A 23,289-nucleotide genomic window follows, 5' to 3' on the forward strand; every position below is an offset into this window, starting at 1 on the left:
ACTAGATATAGTAGGGATGTCAACTCGGTGAAGTTTTATTAATCGAGTACTTGTTTGATTTACTGAGTGATACTCAAGTATTCGCTCGGTAAAATATTTACAAAATGGAAACACAAAACTATACCCATGTTACCTATTGTTGGTTGTTCGTTGTCTACTGGACGTAAAACTCTATATCATTATTAGATACATAAACGAAGGACCAGATTAAACAGCCCCAGAAATTGTATATCATAATTAGCTCATTTACTACATGCACTAATTATATAAACTGACAGTTATCTGATCAATTAATTAATAAACATCTATACAAAATTGTAAACTCAAACAACAGTAATTGTGAATTGTACAAAAACACATTAAGTGATCAACAAAGGTGTTATAATAATGACTTACTAATGGCCTTAACCATTCTCTGGGGGTCAACACAGTGTTGAAAGAATTATTTTTTATTTACGTTTTCATCTAGAAATATTATCTTTTCAACTTTTCTGGGACGAGTCGATTTTCGACTTTGTAACGTAACTAACAGTATTGCTGATAAAAAATATTTGTTCTGACGATACAGAGGAGGTGGAATTCCTAAGACACGATTAGCTAAAAGTGTAAGCATTGGAAATGTCCTCTTCTTCATAGCTAGCTACCTCTGTTCGAGGGAATTTTAAATGACAATTAAACGCAAACTTTCGAATTTTAATATTGAATAATATTTAATTTCACAGGAGGCACTCTTGATAGAAAATATCTTCATTAATCAGGCAACAACATTCTAACAGAAACTGATTAGTCGAGTATCATTATGGTATTCGATACTTGGTACTACCAAGCGATAATGGAGTACTCTTTGACATCCCTAATATATAGTGTAGTGAATGATTTTAAGGTGTACCTGTATTTCTCGTTTGATTTATCTGACCTTGACCTCATTTTCTTGGATCATGTTAGTTTTATGTGATAGTTTTAGTTGAGCTTTATACTAAGGACTATAAACATAATTATAAGCAATGGTAAGTAAAGAAGGCAAGACATTTCAACATTTTCACTCTTGTCTGAGTTACAATTTTGCAAATTGTTTCGGTAGATATTACTGACTCAATAAGCAGATTTTGCATGCATCATTTATTTCTATTCCGGTGGGAAATACTTCATTTATGTAAAGTGATACATGTTCACTTCCATAGTATTTGTTTGATGCAGTCTTCTAAGTCAGTATGAATGATCTATTTTCACTATAACAAATTAAAATTCCATCATCTAACAAAATATTGGAACAACTAGTTAATTATAAAAGTTACAGTTTTTCTTTTAAATTACAGGATATGTATCAATTCGAGATATAAATGAAGGAGCATTTTTCATAAGAGCTTTCTTGTCTGTTGCCAAGAGTAAATACAATGAAGAACATATCGAGGAGATATTAAGATATGTGAGAAATGAAATAGCTACGAATCCAGAATATGCACCACAATCTGGACGCTTGGCAGGAAAATGTCAGATGGGACAAGTAGAGAGTACATCTACGAAGAAATTTTTCTTGAAATAACAGTTCAATAAAACTTATTTGGGGGGGGGGGGGGGGGATTGTTATCAACCATTTATGACCAGTATCATAAATTAAGTATATATTTTCCAAGTTCAAGGATTTATGCAACTGATTTAAAGTCCTCATTTTTTTATGAATAAATAAAACCTTTTTGTTTATTCATCAAACATTGAAAATATCGTCTCAAATTTATTCATAAGGTCCAGTTTTATTTTATTTCCTTTCGCCATTAGTGGTGTTATTATGAAAAAACAAACTATTGTGAGCGATAGTTCATTTATTTGTTTTGTTTTGCATTAAATGTTCTTTTGTTAGTCCGTCTATCCGTTCGTCCATCTGTCCCGCTTCAGGTTAAAGCTTTTAATCAAGGTAGTTAGGCCAAAATAAATAATAGGTTTGTTTGCCCAAACGCTACCTACCCAGAAAAAAGCTGCTTACTCAAATTCTTTTATTGTCCTAATTTGAAGAAGTTTTTTTTTAATCAAATAGGCATGAAGACTAATAGACATCTTATACTACAATTTCTTTAAAAAAAAAGAAAAAAAAGAAAATGCCTACCTACCTACCCATTGTCTCAACCTTGGGTAGGGTTTGGGCACATCAAAATATTTTTAAGTGTGGCCTTATTGATGAAGTTGAAGTCCAATCAACTTGAAACTTAGTACACATGTTCCCTATTATATGATCTCTCTAATTTTAATGCCAAGTAAGAGTTTAGACCCCAATTTCACAGTCCAGTGAACATGGAAATGATAGTGCGAGTTGGGGATCCGTGTACTATGGACACATTCTTGTTTTGAAATCTTTTTTATATACAGTATTTTCATCATTAAAGAATTAATCATTATTGTTGATACATGTTTTTGGTTTGCATAGAATTTTTCATTAACAAATGAATGAAACGTTCAGATCATAGCACACTCATTTTTATCATTGTACAGATAATAGACTACTTTCGAGTTATGTCCTTCACTTCAAACGTTCTTCAATTATGCTTGCCTTTATAATGTCATTTACCAGATAGAGGAAACCGCCTGTATCCCTGCACTATCAAGTTCTCCAAGCATCTTTGGGATTGTCTTTATGCAGGATAAACTAAAAATAATGTTTGTTCCAAAGGTTTTTAATCACAATTCCATAATGACAGCAGTGCTGATAACCAATTATAAGAATTTAATTCGCCGAAAATTTGTGCAATATATATAAGATCATATTTGTTCAATCGCATGGGAAGGAAGTAACGATACGAATGATGTCAATTAAAACCTAATTTTTTTACGGAAATGCATGAACTCGAAAATGGTCGATTGACAGATTTTAGGACTATCATTGTATAGAAAATTGTCAGAATATAGCACTGTTATTTTACATATAACTGAGATGTTAAAGCACTATCATTGAACAGATAACTGACAGATTTTATCACTGTGATTGTACAGAAAACTGACAGATTTTATCACTGTGATTGTACAGATACTATAACTGACAGATTTTATCACTGTGATTGTAAATATAACTGACAGAATTTAGCATTTTGTTTTATTGTACATATAATAACTGACAGATTTTATCACTATCATTGTACATATAATTGACATATTTTAGCACTGACATTATTGAGACAATCAATATTTTAAAATCATTCAGGCTTCTGTTTTCAATTTATATATCTTTTAAATATATTGTGTAATGGTTTTTTTAACTTTATATGATATGTATAATGACTTATGTGATTGGTTTAACTATCATTTGTTATCATTTGTGTAATTTCATTAGCAGTCTTTCTTGAGAAATAAATGTATAGAAAAATAATATTCTTATTTTATGTAGATACGCAATCAGTAATACATTGGTTGTTATACTTCTGTTCATACAACTAAACCACAGTAAGAATATTTCCTAGTAGTCTCGCATTAAAAATTCCTGATAATTTTTTCCTGACGATCCAACGTGATTTTTGTTTTACTTTTCTTACATGTAATTATCAAAACTGGGATAAATTCAGAACATGTTAAAACAAAATCTACGACAATAATGAACCCGGAAGAAAACGAGAAGCAACAGTGGTCTGTTATTAAAACAAATGTAGGAACCTTTGTTCTTAGTAAATTTAACCAACAGCTCAAGATGTTACTTGCTACATGTGGGCTTGATGTACTTAACAGGATTATGCAGCATCTGCACATAATGCTGTCGAAATTTACCCTGCTTTTACAAACTAATTGACCGGTAGTTTGGTAAAGACCTTTACATTAAAATCGTCTACTGGGTCTAATCATCCAGCACATTTGTTAATTATACCCCTTTTTTTCCCTTTTTGACCATCTTCAGTGAAGCAAAACTAAACACACTGCCCTCATTGTGAATCGAATGATCAGTGAACCATGTCAGACCTTTGAAACTATCACCTCCTTCTGGAATATATCAAGTGAACCATAAAACATATTTTCAAACTAGTGCATCCTTCTAAACAATGTCAAGTGAATCCTGCTGCACCTCTGTAAGCTCTGTTATCCCTCTAAACAATGTCCAGTGAACCCTGTAGTACCTTTGCAAACTCTGTCATCCCTCTGAACAATGTCCAGTGAACCCTGTAGTATCTCTGGAAACTCTGTCATCCCTCTGAACAATATGCAGTGAACCATAAAGCACCTCTGCAAACTCTGTCGTCCCTCTGAACAATGTCCAGTGAACACTGTAGCACCTCTGCAAACTCTGTCGTCCCTCTGAACAATATCCAGTGAACCCTGTAGCATCTCTGCAAACTCTGTCGTCCCTCTGAACAATATCCAGTGAACCCTGTAGCACCTCTGCAAACTATGTCGTCCTTCTGAACAATATCCAGTGAACCCTGTAGTACCTCTGCAAACTCTGTCGTCCCTCTGAACAATATCCAGTGAACCCTGTAGCACCTCTGCAAACTCTGTCGTCCCTCTGAACAATATCCAGTGAACCCTGTAGCACCTCTTCACTCTGTCGTCCCTCTGAACAATATCCAGTGAACCCTGAAGCACCTCTGCAAATTCTGTCGTCCCTTTGAAAAATGTCCAGTGAACCCTGTAGCACCTCTGCAAACTCTGTCGTCCCTCTGAACAATGTCAAGTGAACCCTGTAGCACCTCTGCAAACTCTGTCGTCCCTCTGAACAATATCCAGTGAACCCTGTAGCATCTCTGCAAACTATGTCGTCCCTCTGAACAATGTCCAGTGAACCAACCCTGTAGCACCTTGCAAACTCTGCTGTTCTTCTGAACAATGTCCAGTGAACCATGTAGTACCTCTGCAAACTCTGTCATCCTTCTGAACGGTGTCCTGTGAACCCCGTATCACCTTTGCAAACTCGATATCCAATTAACCCTGTAGCACCTTTGCATATAATAACTTCCTCTGAAGGATGTTCAATGAACCCTGTAGCACCTTTACAAACTCGGTTTTCCTTCTGAACGATGTTCAAATGAACACTGCACCACCTTGCAAATTAAGCCTTCCTTCTGGAAGAGGTCCGATGGACCCTCTAACACCTTTGCAAAAGTTAAGAGCTGTCATAATAGTCATGGTGACACAAGAAGGTACACGTGACCAGGTTATCGATGCAAGATTTTCAGTGACACATTAAATCAAACTGTCAAGTTATTACCGTGGCAATATCGAAATGAAATTACTGAGAAAACCATTCTTATCCAACATACTTTTATAGTGCATTACAGAAATCAATATAAAAATAAGGAGATCAAATATGACTGCCAGTGATAAGGAGATCAAGTATGATTGACAATGATACAATGCTCCAGTGATATAGAGATCAAGTATGATTGACAATGATACAATGCTCCAGTGATATAGAGATCAAGTATGATTGACAATGATACAATGCTCCAGTGATATAGAGATCAAGTATGATTGACAATGATACAATGCTCCAGTGATATAGAGATCAAGTATGATTGACAATGATACAATGACAATGATACAATGCTCCAGTGATATGGAGATCAAGTATGATTGACAATGATACAATGCTCCAGTGATAAGGAGATCAAGTATGATTGACAATGATACAATGCTCCAGTGATATGGAGATCAAGTATGATTGACAATGATATGGATATCAAGTATGATTGCCAATGATACAATGCGCCAGTGATATGGAGATCAAGTATGATTGACAATGATATGGAGATCAAGTATGATTGCCAATGATATGGAGATAAAGTATGATTGACAATGATATGGAGATCAAGTATGATTGTCAATGATATGGATATCAAGTATGATTGACAATGATACAATGCTCCAGTGATATGGAGATCAGGTATGATTGACAATGATACAATGCTCCAGTGATATGGAGATCAAGTATGATTTACAATGATACAATGCTCCAGTGATATGGAGATCAAGTATGATTGACAATGATACAATGCTCCTATGATATGGAGATCAAGAATGATTGAAAATGATACAATGCTCCAATGATATGGAGATCAAGTATGATTGACAATGATACAATGCTCCAATGATATGGAGATCAAGAATGATTGACAATGATACAATGCGCCAATGATATGAAGATCAAGTATGATTGACAATGATACAATGCTCCAGTGATATAGAGATCAAGTATGATTGACAATGATACCATGCGCCAGTGATATGGAGATCAAGTATGGTTGCCAATGATACAATGCTCCAGTGATATGGAGATCAAGTATGATTGCCAATGATACAATGCGCCAGTGATATGGAGATCAAGTATGATTGACAATGATACAATGCTCCAGTGATATGGAGATCAAGTATGATTGACAATGATACAATTTGCCAATGATACAATGCTTCAGTGATATAGAGATCAAGTATGATTGACAATGGTACAATGCTCCACACTAGTTCTCCGTTAAAGCGCCCATTTTATGACGTTATTTTGTCCCACTGTTAGAAAGCAAACCTAACGCTAACGACTTCGAGTAATATACCCGTAGCTTGTTATACTTATATCTGAGAATTTTTAGATTTCTTTATTATCTATATGTTTGATTTATATAAAGTTTAGTATAGTTTTCACAACGATAGTGATCGTATCGGCCGTCCATAATGTGTTCTTCGTAAACCTGAAATTTCCGTAGATGGATAAAAGACCAAGCAGGACAAAATATTTAGTACAACACAAAGTGTGATATAAGTTAAATTTGATCATAAGGTTACCATAAATAGTTTTATTTATAACAATGGTCATTTATTTCAAATAACATCAGTCTGAAAAACTAAACAATGCAGAGATTTGTTAAGCATGTAATCTCCGTGGAATGGTCAAATCTTAACAAACACCAATTTTGTAAATAAACTCCACATCCAACAGATCGATAACGGTGTCAACATTTAATTTTAGAACAATTTTTATCTTCAGATACTCATATTATGGTTCATAAATGACGAAATCGTCGAAATGTAACCTCCGTGGAATGTAATCTCCGTTGACGTTTTGGTAAAGGGTGCTTTCTATCACGTCCGCACTTTTTATCGAGTGTGGCATGCCAAATAAACATATTAGATATTTAAACGGATGGTGGATATATCACTTAAATATCAATAATATATTGTTATCAGAAGACATACGAAGACACCATGTACCAATTTTAATAATCAATTGTTTGAGTGTAACAGAGTTGCTTATTTCTTAAATCTAGAAGGAGAAGAAAAAAAACGGACGTTTGTATAGCAAGTAAATAATGTAAACCCGTTATCAATATTCAAGATATGAAACTTTTATGAATAATATATTTTTTTTATATCGAATTCAACAAAATTTAACAATTATTCAACTGCAAGTAGCCATAACAATTGCTCTTCCTTATGAGTGTTTTCGTATTGCACAAGGAGGGAAGCTTTTAATTACACCACAGCCCGGTCGGATTTTGCTTTTTCCACCGGCCCACCGTGTCAGCCTACCCTAGGTATAATCTCACTTTTGTAAAAATAGTGATTACAAATATTTTATCAGGGCCTTTTATAGCTGTACTTGTTGTTGAAGGCCGTACGGTGACCTATAGTTGTTAATGTCTGTGTCATTTTGGTCAGTTGTCTCATTGGCAATAATACCACATCTTCTTTTTCATATTATCTGCTTTTTTAAATATATTGTGCTTGCCAGTTTTTTATTAAACAAAAGAAATTGCATGCCCACTCCTATGGGTGGACAGAGGGGGCAAGCTAGAAATTTTGACCACCCGGCGCCCACTCTCACTGTGAACGGGTGGACAAAGTAAAATCCACCTGAGCTGTAGTGTACTTTCTTTCATTATTAAAATGAAATTACGACGTCGGCCTAAAGGGCATTATATATATTATTAACAAAACCTTGTACAACATTCTTCTCGAAAATAGACACAGTAAAATAGATTAAACAAAACTACCCGTTACAATGATACACTGTATATATATATTACGGTCTGTTTTAGGTGAGGGAATCTACATTTCTGAACTCTGTAATTCTTTAGCCATTTTTCGCTCTAGTCAGTAAGAAATATATGAATTTTTCTGTAAAGTTCTTATGTTCAGTTCCTGCATTTGAAAACTTCTGTATAGTATGATAAGATTTTGACAAGATATATTGTCTTGCCTGTATCAATAACACACGTATGACGACACTACTCCATGTAACCCCCTTTTTATTCTGTCGCTGTACTGCTTAAATGATACCATGTATCAATTAGAATTAAAATCAAACTTGGAGGGAAAAAAACACCAAGTATTTTATTTTTTTCAAAATAAGTTGGAAAGCTTAGATAATATACAAAAGTAAAGATGACATGAGATATATTTGATCATATTTTCCTTGTGATCTGAGGTACTAGTAATGTGGAGCTGAACGTTCAGAGACAGTACCGGTAGTTAACCGGCATGACAGATATCTGAAATCGGAGAGAATAAAAATTTGATCATCAAAATAGATTTTTATCCTTGATTACTTATCTGTCCAACACAATATAGAAAGAAACAGTGCTTATCAATCAATTGTTTCGGGAGAATATTAAAATTTATCTAAGATTTTTTGGTACTAAAAAAAATATTATACCCCCAAAAAGTCGAAAGACAATGTCAACCGTCCTCAAGCATCAGTATGAAACTGAGGACGCAAGAATTATGAAAATGTTTTGGTTTTGCAAATCCTTACAATTCCAATCGAGTGTCCATTAATATGTTTTAGAATTATAAAGATACATAAGGTTTCACCTCAATCAATCAATGTTACAATCGACTGATTTGACTATTTTCGTCACAGTCCTTTTCGTAATATAGCTCATCAACTCATTCATTTCTTTGACATCCTTATATTTCAAATACTCGTCGCTGGACGTAAATGATGAAGATAAATTAAAAAAAAAAACGCTTCGGACGCATGAAATTTATATCTTTTTTTTCACCAACTATTGCAGATCTTTTTGTTGCTTATGATTATCGTGGTCTGACATCTGTCACAAACTATTTTTTCAAAGTGTGTAAAACTATAAAAATAATTGTTGACACAATGCAGGAGGAGGATGTAAGGTTAAATTTGCCTGCAATAGGAGACGAAATGATACGTTAACTCATGCAAGATCGGGAGTTTAGCGAAAAACACCGATGTTTATGAATGTATGAAATATGCATCGTAATTTCATTTGAACAGTTGCATTTACTACCAATTTGAAAGTTAAACATTTCATCCGGAATGATCTACTAGAATATTGTCAATAATAAATTTAATATGCAGAAGACGCAAAGTTTCATTATTCTTCAAATCATTTATCCCTTTTATTTTTTATTTTACCTTTCAACCAAACAATGTTATTTTCTATTCTTAACTTTTTTCTTTATTCTTTTTTTTAGGGGTGGGGGTGGGGGGAGGGGATGTTGTCTTTATTTTTTTTATTTGTAAACCATCTCATATATCTTGAATTATCTCAAATAACTATCTGATATTCAAGCGGAATATGATGCATAATTCTACAAGCATAAGAGGATCTACTAGAAGAAGCTGTTTATTTTGGTCGTTTATGGTTGTCTTAAAATTAAAGTCAGTGAGATTAATAGACTACAGCAAACCAACAAAGAGGATGAAAAAATAATCCATGAAAATGATTTTATATTTCATATTTTGCTGGATTATTTTTTGTCGTGTCTCTCTCATCGTTTTTTTTTTTTTTATATATTTATATTAAACCTTTTCAATCATTTATCACCGACAACGCATGCAAGATCTTATTATTTTTTTTAATGTTCCTCTCCCGGTCATAAATCTTCATGAAATATTTGCCACTGTGCGTTCAGACAACATATATCAATAAATCTAATATCCTATATTTGTAAATTGCAGTATTATAAAAACTGTAAACATAATCAAATAAGTGATTCGTTTAAACTTTGGTCAGATATTGTCAGTTACATAGTGTGTTAGTGACCTACATGTAATACGATATATACGGGGTCAGTAAATTCCATAGTGGAGTTTGAGCCAAAATAAAACCTCATATGGAATTTACTGACCCTGCATATATCGTATTAGGTCACTAACACACTATGTAACAAATTAACTCTATAATACCGATTATCTTGATTTGTTAAATGTATACTGGAGTTGTCTCATTTGCAATCATACCATATCTTCTTATTGTTATATTAGAGTGTTCAATTTTAAGGACATACTCCCATTGGTCTGCACAAAAAACTAATAGACACTTCTCGTCTCTCTCCTTATTTTTTTCAAATTTCCGACACATTGAACGCATCAAAGATACAAGAGTTGAGTTTCGGCTTTGAAAGAAATTTTCAAAACAGTACTAGACCAAAGCAAGGGATTCAAGCGTTATACGCCATTCTTGTGCATTTTGAAATTGAAACAGTTTAAAAGTTATATATTTGTTTACAGTATAAGTATGACCACATCAGTGATAAGTCATGGTAACACAGATTGGTAAATAAGATTATGATGAAAAGGAGGAGAATTCATTGGCGAATTATATATATATTCGGGTTGAAAGCATGTTAATACGATATCAATATTGATTCTGTTTTGTACAGGTCTGACATCCTGACTGAATTGTTTAGCAAACTAGTTCACACGGAAAAAGCCTAAAGGCAGATTTATCACCTTAATTTGTGTTGAAGAGATAAAAAAGACTTATATAATAATGCAGACATGACTGAATATTATGCTTAATTTAAACTAACAAGAAAAACGAGAAACAAGAAATAAAAGTTTACGTGAAATAATAAAAAAAAAATAGTTAAGCATTTTGGTATTGAAAATCACGACGTCAAAGCAAATAATGATACAATGATCCAGTGATATGGAGATCAAGTATGATTGCCAATGATATAATGCTCCAGTGATATGGAGATCAAGTATGATTGCCAATGATACAATGCTCCAGTGATAAGGAGATCAAGTATGATTGACAATGATACAATGCGCCATTGATATGGAGATCAAGTATGATTGACAATGATACAATGCGCCATTGATATGGAGATCAAGTATGATTGCCAATGATACAATGCTCCAGTGATATGGAGATCAAGTATGATTGACACTGATATGGAGATCAAGTATGATTGCCAATGATACAATGCGCCAGTGATAAGGAGATCAAGTATGATTGACAATGATACAATGCTCCAATGATATGGAGATCAAGAATGATTGACAATGATACAATGCTCCAGTGATATGGAGATCAAGTATGATTGCCAATGTTCCAGTGATATGGAGATCAAGTATGATTGCCAATGATACAATGCTCCAGTGATATGGAGATCAAGTATGATTGCCAATGATACAATGCTCCAGTGATATGGAGATCAAGTATGATTGTCAATGATACAATGCTCCAGTGTTATGGAGATCAAGTATGATTGACAATGATACACTCCAGTGATATGGAGATCAAGTATGATTGCCAATGATACAATGCGCCAGTGATAAGGAGATCAAGTATGATTGACAACAAGTATGATTGACAATGATACAATGCGCCAATGATATGGAGATCAAGTATGATTGCCAATGATACAATGCTCCAGTTATATGGAGATCAAGTATGATTGCCAAATGATACAATGCTCCAGTGATATAGAGATCAAGTATGATTGGCAATGATACAATGCTCCAGTGATATAGAGATCAAGTATGATTGGCAATGCTACAATGCTCCAGTGATATAGAGATCAAGTATGATTGGCAATGATACAATGCTCCAGCGATATGGAGATCAAGTATGATTGCCAATGCTCCAGTGATATGGAGATCAAGTATGATTGACAATGATACAATGCTCCAGTGATATGGAGATCAAGTATGATTGACAATGATACAATGCTCCAGTTATAAGGAGATCAAGTATGCTTGACAATGATACACTGCGCCAGTGATATGGAGATAGATCAAGTATGATTGACAATGATACAATGCTCCAGTGATAAGGATATCAATTATGATTGCCAAATGATACAATGCTCCAGTGATATAGAGATCAAGTATGATTTGCAATGATACAATGCTCCAGTGATATTGAGATCAATAATGATTGCCAATGATACAATGCTCCAGTGATATGGAGATCAAGTATGATTGACAATGATACAATGCGCCAATGATATGTAGATCACGTATGATTGACAATGATACAATGCGCCAATGATATGGAGTTCAAGTATGATTGGCAATGATACAATGCTCCAATGATATGGAGATCAAGTATGATTGACAATGATACAATGCTCCAGTGATAAGGAGATCAAGTATGATTGCCAATGATACAATGCTCCAGTGATATGGAGATTAAGTATGATTGCCAATGATACAATGCTCCAGTGATATGGAGATCAAGTATGATTGCCAATGATACAATGCTCCAGTGATATAGAGATCAAGTATGATTGCCAATGATACAATGCTCCAGTGATATGGAGATCAAGTATGATTGCCAAATGATATAATGCCCCAGTGATATGGAGATCAAGTATGATTGCCAATGATACAATACTCCAGTGATATGGAGATCAAGTATGATTGCCAAATGATACAATGCTCCAGTGACCGAAGTACGAAGATGTTAACTATAATATTTGTTTGTTAACAAATTAGGGTGCAAATTTTTACCCAAATGTACCCAAACATGTCCCAATATACCCAAACATACCCCAATATACACAGGGAACAATAACACATATTTTCAAACTAGTTCCTCCTTCTAGACAATGTCAAGCTAATAATACAGAAATTTAAATAAAATAAAACAGAATGACGCATCATTATTTTCTTCCTTCTTTTTTAATTGTTTTCTGTACTGTAGAATTTTGTTTAGCTTATCAGTAATTTGTTTATTACGACCAAAACTATTGATGTGCAAACAAGATATTTGCAACAGATCTATTAAAATGTTATATACATGTAGAACTTTGGACAATAAGTTTAATATCTTAATCAATATTGTTATGGTGAAACAGATCGTCTATGATGAATTTACCTTTATATGTACGAGAGCCGGAGTGGTCTTTCTAAATAATTGTGGTTTCAATACCTATGTGATTTGTATTGTGTTTGATAAAATAATTATCTATATTTACCAGTTTGTTTTGTGCTGTTAAAACCGATGTTCAAAATTCCATCAATCCTTTTGAATACGTACATTGTAAGAGTCTGATATTTGCTGTGGTGGAGAGATTATACAATAAAATTCACCATTGTTGTTGCTAATTGAATTGACAGGGGTTCTATATTTCACATGTATTTAGATCCAAACTTAGGTAACCTTTAAATGTCCAGACAGATACTTGTCCTTGTGAATGTTCTTTTTGTCTTTTTATATATATGGCATTGTAAGGTTTCTGTTTCTACGAATTTTATCCCTGATATCTTTATATTCAATCATTTACCCCTTTATCAAATGCATACACCATTTACCAACTTCGGATATTAGACAATAAATGTTTTCCATAAAAATGTTGCAGTGAAGGACATACATTTATGAAATGACGGAATTGTTTCTGCACCTGATAGAGTTAATGGTTTATTTGTAATACGATTGTCTGACTTATTTTGTTAATGTCAAATTAAAGTTTATTTTGACTTTTTTTAACGCCTTTTTATTTTATTTTATACAAATACTATATTATACAAATACAGGCGAACAGATAACCCGAAGCTATAGTATCTACAATACAAATACAGGCGAACAGATTGCAACCCGAAGCGATAGTATCTACAATACAAATACTATATTATACAAATACAGGCGAACAGATAACCCGAAGCTATAGTATATACAATACAAATACAATATTATACAAATACAGGCGAACAGATAACCCGAAGCGATAGTATCTACAATACAAATACTATATTATACAAATACAGGCGAACAGATAACCCGAAGCTATAGTATCTACAATACAAATACGGGCGAACAGATTACAACCCGAAGCGATAGTATCTACAATACAAATACAGGCGAACAGATAACCCGAAGCGATCCTTTCTCTAATTCTTACTCGATTATCCTTTTCATGACCTGTTGATTATTTTTATTTAATAAAATTAATCAACGTGTCGTTCGTATGATCTCAGTTCTTCATTTGGTCAAAATTCGATTATGACGTCAAATTTTCTTGCTTTCTTCTGAAATTCCCATTGTGACGTCAGGTAAAACGGCGACCATGTCTGATGACGTCACGTATAAAGAACACATATTTTTACAGGTCGCTCGAAAAGAAGGATTAAAATTATCTGCATATCGTTGAGAAATCATTAGAGAAACAGATTCCACCACCAAATCTCGTGCAATACGATATTTATTCACTCTCGACAGTTAAAAGTTTAAACTTTTTAAACGCTCGGCGAGCCTCGCGTTTTAAATTTGAAAATTTAACTGTCTCTAGTGGATAAATATCGTATGACACTCGATGCAGTGGTAGAATCTATATGTATCCAATCTGATTGACAAATCTTGTTTCCACGCTTCAGTTTGTACAGATCATGTGTGCACTCTTTGTTTTGAAAGCGAAACATTGACACAGGATCCTTTACTATTTCACTCAAATATTCATGGTAGCCTGCTTCTGTTGCAAAACAATTCAATCTGTTAATTGTGAACAAACAGTTACATTCGAATATTGCTTAAAGTTGCAGTTCATTTTGGTGTTTTCTTCGCAGTCGCGTCTACACATTCGATTTCTTTAAAGACTGTAAATTTTTAAAACATGGTTAAACGTTCAATATGAGAATACAATTTTTTTTTTTGCCGTGTTTTGATTTCTGTTAAGTTGGATTGCTGTCACAACATCATTCACCTCGTTTCTTCTCATATTTGTATGTAACCTATTTCTCCTTCCGTTTGTACGAAACTAATTTCAAGATTTGATTTTGTTTTTTGGTGTTTTAACGCCACTTTTAAGCGCCACTTTTGGGCTATTTCTTGGCGGTCAGCCCGGAGAATACCACGGACCTTCGATAGGAAAACTGACAATCCTAGTCAAATAAGATTGGAGCCCAGAGTGCCAGTTTGATATTCAAAATATATAGCGAAACCTACCGTAGACCGCTTAAATGACGATGAGACCCCCCCCTGGTCTTTCAATGTCCGTATAATTCGAGGAAATCATGGGCTTTATATATTCAGAGTCTTTGATTGAGTTGAATGTTATGGCCATTGAAAGACCAGGGGGTCTCACCCTCATTTAAGCGGTCTTAGGTAGGTTTTCATTATATATTTTGAATATTAAATTGGCACTTTCGACCATCCGTAAATATGGAAGAAATGAAGTTTACCCAAATCATTTTAGTCACGTTTGTATCTACCTATTAACCAAGGACTATACAAATCCTTGTATTAACTAAATGTCTGCATATTATTATCTTAGATATCGAAGATTACATTATTCTAGGAAATGCTACATACTATTAATGTTATCAAGTGATTTTCTTTTTATGATTTTCAACTAAATTTGAATATTGAACCGACTGCAAGCAGCCGGTTAGATATTGAATATTGAATAACGAACCGGCTGCTAACTTCACATACATGCCAACTTGCCCCACTTATATGAAAAATAGTGAAAATCCTGATGAATTTAGTCCTGCCAACTCGTTCAACATTATGAAAAGGGTAAAATTCCATTGAATATGGGTCTGCCATCTCGTCCCACGAATAAAAATAAGAATATATCTTACCGGTACTGCATTAATGACTAATTAACTGAATATGATGAAAACCTTAGAAATGCATCTGGTTTTTTTTTTAACTCTTTTCTTTTGATTGCAATTAAGCAGAAATAAGTAAGTATCAGCATTTCTGTGACGTACGATGTAATTGACTATTGTAACTGTTTATGACATTTGTTTTCTGGTAAATGTAATCATTGTTTTACTAGATAAGTCAAAAATCATGGGTGTTAATAATTATAATAAAGTTATTCTCCAATAAAAGCTAAATTAACATTATAATAGATAATGTATCTACAATTTTGTTTTAAGAAATGAAGCATCATTTAATTTCAATCATAATCATATAATAAATTTTCGATTTTTATTAGTATTCAATCGAAGTAAAATTAAATCCTTGAATTGCTCCCGTTCTGATATGCTGCGGACATATCAGAACGAGGGCATTTCAAGGATTTGATTTTAAAGTGTTTTATTTTTTGTATGTTGTGTAAATAAGTATATAAACCATTTTACATAGAGGAGCGATATTTTAGAAAGTGGGGCGATTTTGCAGTAGGGCGAGTTGTCTTGCCTCCGCCTAGTGCAATGTATGTCAAAACCAGGGGCGGATTCAGGGAGACCTACCTTTCAAGCATACCAACTTCGTGTTTCCATATAAACAAAAACAAACTAATCTCAAAGTAAGAAAATTTGTTTAATTCTTTGGTTAATATATGCATTAAAAATTCCAAATACATGAGCTATCATATAATACGGATGTTAAGTAGGTAATCGTGATTATACCCCCGCTTTAAAAAAAAATTGGTTTCAGGGTTTTTGAGAGTGAGCTATACCGTGTGATGCGTTTTCAGATTCATAACTCAACAACTTCCTGCTTACCGTACACTTACATTATTTTACACACGAGTAGTCAAGTTGAAAATTTTCGTCACATTTTTCTTAAGCTCTACAATACGTACAAGGATTTCTGACATTTGGTTTCAGTGTTTATATATATAAGTCAGCTTTATTGTGTGATGCGTTTTCAGATTCATCACACAACAACTTCCTGTTAACCGAAATATTAGGGTGGGGTATCTTCAGTGAGCATTAGCTCGCAGCTTCACTTGTTTATTGTATGGTTTAACATAATTATTTGACTTTTTCAAAATCATCAAGTACCAAGTAAGGTATATGACAGTTGTTTTTCATTCGTTTGATGTGTTTGAGCTTTTGATTTTGCCATTTGATTAGGGGCTGTTGCGTTTTGAATTGTCCTCAGAGTTCGGAATTTTTGTTATTTTTATTTGTTTGTCCTTTGTGGTGCATTGTGGTCCTTTGTGGTGTATGTGCTCCTTTGTTGTACATTGTACTCCTGTGTGGTGCATTGTACTCCTTTGTAGTGCATTGTCCTCCTTTGTGATGTGTTGTCCTCCTTTGTTGTGTATGCGCTCCTTTGTGCTGGATTGTGGTTCTTTGTTGTGTATGTGCTCTTTTGAGGTGCATTTCACTCCTTTTCGGTGCATTGTGGTCCTTTGTTGTGTATGTGCTCCCTTGTGGTGCATTGCACTCCTTTGTGGTGCATTGTTCTCCTTTGTGGTATATGTGCTCCTTTGTGGTCCTCTTTGATGATTCTCACCTTTTTGGTGCATTGTAACTCCTTTGTGGTGCATTGTTTTCATTTGTGGTGCATTGTACTCCGTTATGGTGCATTGTTACTCATTCACTTATTTGCACTCCTTTTTGGTGTATTGTGTTCCTTCGTGGTGCATTGTACTCCTTTATGGTGAATTGTTACTCACTCACTTATTTGTACTCCGTTTTTGGTGAATTGTGTTCCTTTGTGGTGCATTGTACTACTTTGTGGTGCATTGTACCTTTTTGTGTATTGTGATATTTTGTTGTGTATTGTTCTCCTTGTGCTCCTTTGTGGTGAATTGTTCCTTTTTGCACAAAGTTATATTCGCCATAATGTTAGCATGTTAGGATTATTTAAACCATATGGTTCCGTTTAAATAGGATTTTCACCATACTTTGTACATATTATTATATCGATTATGTTAATGTTACCATACAATTATGTTTATATATGATTGTTACCATATATATGAATTATGTGTAAACATGATTTTTACCATATAATTTTGTTTATATGTGATTTTCACCATACTATGTATCTGTATGTTACAGTAACACAGTGCAGGATCCGATCGCGGATATTAATATGCGTACTGGTAGAAGATCAGGCTCGCCGTTAAACCCACAACTCTCTTTTGGCATGCAATGTTCTCTTCCAGATGGCTCCACTGCACTAACGTTTTAGGAAAAAATGAGATCTTTACAATGACTGTTTTGCAGTCTATCAATTTGAATGATCTGCTATATGTATTTGTTATTTGTCTTTCTACTATATTCGTGTATTGAAAATCACTTAAGTTTCTGCCTTTACTTGGCGTTTGTTTCGAATTCTGATTTATTACAGGTAGTTAGATTATTCAATAGCCGGTACCAATCCCCCAACCATTTTGTAGAACATAGTGAGCCTCCTCCGTTCTTGGAGAGGTGGTAGTTCCAGCTTTGAAAGTATATTTGTAACCAATCCTGTTTCTCTGGATTTGTAGTCGTGCAGGATGAAACAAGCTCCTCTTTTCTGTATGCTTTCTATCCTTTCTATTTCCCTGCTGGTGAAAGGGTTCCAAATGACAACACCGTATTCTAGTACCGATATAACCATGGCTAAGTGAGCTAGTTTGTTGCACTCTTGGGGGCACTGGTTTAGTTTCTTCTCAGGAAACCTAGTGAACAGCTTGCCTTGCTTGTAATTTTCTATATGTGGCTGCTCGTTCTTCCGGGGCACCACAGTTCAGATATTATCATCACTTTGCGTCCGTTGAATTGTCGTCTGTTAACATTTTACTTATTTTACAGAAGACAGTACCACTAGTGGAGCAGGAGCTGCTTGTCCTTCCAGGGCACCTCAGTTCAGCTATGACGATCACATGGCGTCCGTCGAGTTGTCTTCTGTTAACAATTTACTTATTTTACATGAGATAGTATAACTATTGGTGCAGGCGCTGTTCGTCCTTCCAGGGCGACTTAGTTCAGCTATTCTCATTACTTGGCGTCCGTTGTGTCGTCTGTTAATATTTTACTTATTTTTCATTATATAGTACCACTAGCGAAGCAGGAGCTGGTCGTCCTTCTAAGGCACTACAGTATACATATTCTCATCACTTGGCGTCCGTTGTGTCGTCGTGTGTTATTATTTTACTTATTTTACATAGGATAGTACCACTAGTGAAACAGGAGCTACTCGTCCATCTAGGGCACCACATTTCACACATTCTCATCACTTGGCGTCCGTTGTGTCGTCGTGTGTTATTATTTTACTTATTTTACATAGGATAGTACCACTAGTGAAACAGGAGCTACTCGTCCATCTAGGGCACCACATTTCACACATTCTCATCACTTGGCGTCCGTTGTGTCGTCGTGTGTTATTATTTTACTTATTTTACATAGGATAGTACCACTAGTGAAACAGGAGCTACTCGTCCATCTAGGGCACCACATTTCACACATTCTCATCACTTGGCGTCCGTTTTGTCGTCGTGTGTTTATATTTTACCTATTTTACATAGGATAGTACCATTAGTGAAACAGGAGCTGCTCGTCCATCTAGGGCACCACATTCCACATATTCTCATCACTTGGCGTCCGTGGTGTCGTGGTCTGTTGACATTTATCATAGGATAGTACTACTACTGAAACAGGAGCTGCTCGTTATTCCAGGGCACAACAGTTTGCATATTCTCATCACTTGGCGTCCATGGTGTCGTCGTCTGTTAATATCTTACTTATTTAGCATAAGATAGTACCACTAGTGAAGCAGAAGATGTTACTCCTTTCAGGGCATCTCGGTTCAGCTATTCTTTTCACTCGGCGTCCGTTGTGTTGTCGTCTGTTAACTTTTACAAACAATATTCTCTGAAACTACTGAGGCAAATTAAACAAAAGCAACAATCATCACTCGAGAATGTAGATTAAAACTGGTGTCAGATGACCCCACTTGCCAACTATCATGACTGCCATTGCTATATATAGAGCATAAAGGTAAAGTGCCACTTCTATTATATCCCTTTTGACGAATGTGACCTACCGAATTATACTATTTACCGGATTTGTAATAACATAAGCAACACGACGGGTGCCACATGTGGAGCCGGATCTGCTTACCCGTCCGTAGCACCTGGGATCACCCCAGTTTTTGGTTGGGTTCGTGTTGCTTAATCTTTAGTTTTCTATGTTGTGTCTTGTGTACTATTATTTGTCTGTTTGTCTTTTTATTTTTTAGCCATGGCGTTGTCAGTTTATTTTCAATGTATGAGTTTGACTGTTCCACTGGTATCTTTCGCCCCTCTTCTATTATAATCTTGAAAACCGCTTATGATGAAGAAAATCTGACATTGGCAGGTTTTATTAACATTTAAACTATCAAACAACTTGTGTGGGAGTATTGCCCTTAAATGAAAAAAAAATCTAATGTTGGCCTTTTATAGCTGACTAGTATGCGGTATGGGTTTTGCTAATTGTTGAAGGCCGTACGGTGACCTCTAGCTGTAAATTTCTGTCTTATTTGGTCTCTTGTGAAGAGATGTCTCATTGGCAATCATACCACATTTTCTTTTTTAAATAACTAATATCTTGAATACTAGAATAGATAGTGAGAAACTTTGGTACGTGAAATGAGCAGCAAGACAAAAAAAAAACTTTGCCGAAATCGTCAATTGAATCCTTATTGAACTATTTCCCCTATAATTATAATTTTTACCATTTGTTGCGTTTTTTTGCATTCTATCTTGAATGCTAATAATAAATGAATTTAAAGGAACTTAAAGAAGCGAAAATGATCAGCAAGAGAAGATTTGCAGAAAAACTTTTAAGCCCAGGACTTCTTATCAGAATTATTTCCTTTTTTGACGATGTTTACCAATCCTTTTTTTTTTGCATTTTTGTCTATAATCTTGAAAAATATAATACATAGGTTAACACTTTAATATCCAAAATGATTAGGAAGACAAGATCCACAACTGAGTCAAATAGCCGAAATCAACAGTCGACTCCTTGTTCGAGTTATAGCCCTACAATGACGATTTTCACTAATATCTTAGAATGTTTGTCTGTCATCTTGAAAACTATAATAGTTAGATTGAAACAAAAATTAGAAGAAAAAAACTGATAATCAAGACAAATCTATAATTGATCAAATTTGAGGTAAGGCCAATTTCCCCTGATTCTTTTTCACAGAAGAACCAATTTCAAAAAGTGCTGAAAGAATAAAATTTACTATAAAAAAACAAAAAATAAAAATGCTTTTTGATCAATATTTCGATTTTTATAAGTCATGATATGTGAACAAATAGATAATTTTACCCCTCAAAAAGGATGAAAGTCAAATATGCGAAATTTAGGGTGTTTTTAGGTAAGAAGTACAGGGAACCCTCCGAAAAGGACATTTCAAACCCAAATAAAAGATATGTTTTTTTGTTATTGTTGTCATTTATACAACTTTTTCTCTCAAAAAAGAAATTGATTTAGTGTGTCCTTAATACCTAAAAACTAATTTTTTAATGAAATAGTCGAACATCGCTAAATTGTACCTATATGTATATAGCTGCTTAATAACAGATACTTTACATGCATCGCCGTGGCTCCATAGGTAGACCCTAGAACTAGATTATTTTTAAGAAGGGGTTCAAATCTCACACAGACATTTTGCATTTTTTGTGTTGAAATATTAAATTTTAATGTTTCTATCATATTTTTTTTTATGTTTGTTTAATTCATAGAGTCATTATGGATCATTTTGACTATATATCATTTCATTAAAGAATAACAAAAAAAATGTGTCGCTTATTGTGTGCATTCCTATAACTATCCATATTCTTGACTTACTTCCTATTCCTGTGTTTACATTTATTATATATATGCAAAATAAAAAATGCCGTCAAACTGATCCGAAGTAAGTGCCTCTACATAACCAATAACACGAGAATTGAATATATAGCAATGAAGCCCAAATGTTGCGCGTTTAATATACAAAGAAAATATAGGCCATTGTAGAAAAATTTCAAAACAACACAAACAATTTTTCGAAACCTTGAACAAGAACGTTTTCTGAACATGGTATTATATGTAACAAATGCAAACAGCAATTTCATCGCCAATCCACCAACTGTGTAGATACTGGTAATGACATTGTTATCACTGTCCCTACAGCGGTACCTAAGTCATCGGAAAATAAAATAACACCACAGAACAGAACAATTACACTACAAATCATGACTGTAGGTAAAACATCAAGAAAGTGTTGCATCTGTATCACAACAAAGAGCCCATTTGTTACAATGCCAGAAAAGGTCATATTACATGTGTTTGTAACACAAGGTGTTCAAGTACCAACTGATGTAAGATGTTGTCCGGTACATATAGACGATAAAACCTTAAAGACCGGATTACATATAAGATACATCTGTATCACAACAAAGAGCCCATTTGTTACAATGCCAGAAAAGGTCATATTACATGTGTTTGTAACACAAGGTGTTCAAGTACCAACTGATGTAAGATGTTGTCCGGTACATATAGACGATAAAACCTTATAAGACCGGGACACATATAAGATATATCCAGAATGAGGAAAACAACATCCCATTTAAATGCGTCAGATATTATTTGGCTACTTGACTTGGTTACGTGGTATGGTATTACCAATGTTAGTTCAACTGATCGGGCGGAGCTTACGTTTTAATTTGCATAAGGGCAGTCTATCTGAAGATGTGTGTGATAAGGATGATTACCGTTATTATTTAAATTGATTTCTAATCACATATCAGTGTCATCAAAGGAATTTACAAAAGAATGACTGGATACTTCATTAATGAGTTTAATATCCTAAAACACCTATCTATAGATGGACTGGTTTATTATAAGCGAACCGGTTAAACCCCGCCCAGTCAAGTGAAATAAATCGAGTAATATCTTATGCGCATAACATTTAAACAAAATCAATATTGGTTTTGATCAATCAAAAAATCAATAGTCTTGGCCTTGTTTTTTGTAGGAATACATGTTAAAGGTATGAAAATAGATTATGTGACTTATTTTCATGTACTACAATTAGCATCTATCTGGCTATTTAAAACATGATTTACCTTTTTAATCAAATGAAAAGAACTCCGGGGAAAATGGCCCTACCTCAACGACAAAATGGTCAGTCGACTCTAAATATGGGTTCTTGCTTTTAGATGATGACTTTTTTCCAATATTTCGTGTTATTGCCTTTTTGTCGAGCCTCCGACATGGAGTTATAGTGATCCTCGATTCCGTCGTCGTCATTTAGGTTTAGTTTAGTTAAATTCTTTTTACACATCAATAACTATGTCAAACCGTCATGGAATTTTTCTGAAATTTGGCAGGAATAATATTGAGAATGGAAATAGGGATTAGTCAAAAAGACAACAACCCGACCAAGCTTGTTAATGACAAAAATACCGTATCCACAA

At 34.3% G+C, this 23,289-nt stretch overlaps 1 protein-coding gene across 1 annotated transcript in view; it reads left to right on the top strand.

Annotated features, from left to right (window-relative positions):
• LOC134690267 (caspase-3-like) overlaps window positions 1-1,570 on the top strand; it is a 34,642-nt gene extending 33,072 nt beyond the window's left edge. The window contains exon 7 of the mRNA XM_063550244.1: window positions 1,317-1,570. Within this exon, the coding sequence (XP_063406314.1) occupies window positions 1,317-1,543 (227 nt within the window). The 3' untranslated portion in view covers window positions 1,544-1,570. The remainder of the gene's footprint in view (window positions 1-1,316) is intronic.
• Window positions 1,571-23,289: the final 21,719 nt, after the last annotated feature.

The sequence above is a fragment of the Mytilus trossulus genome, chromosome 11 (genome assembly GCF_036588685.1).
Source record: "Mytilus trossulus isolate FHL-02 chromosome 11, PNRI_Mtr1.1.1.hap1, whole genome shotgun sequence".
In the NCBI taxonomy this organism is placed as follows: domain Eukaryota; kingdom Metazoa; phylum Mollusca; class Bivalvia; order Mytilida; family Mytilidae; genus Mytilus; species Mytilus trossulus.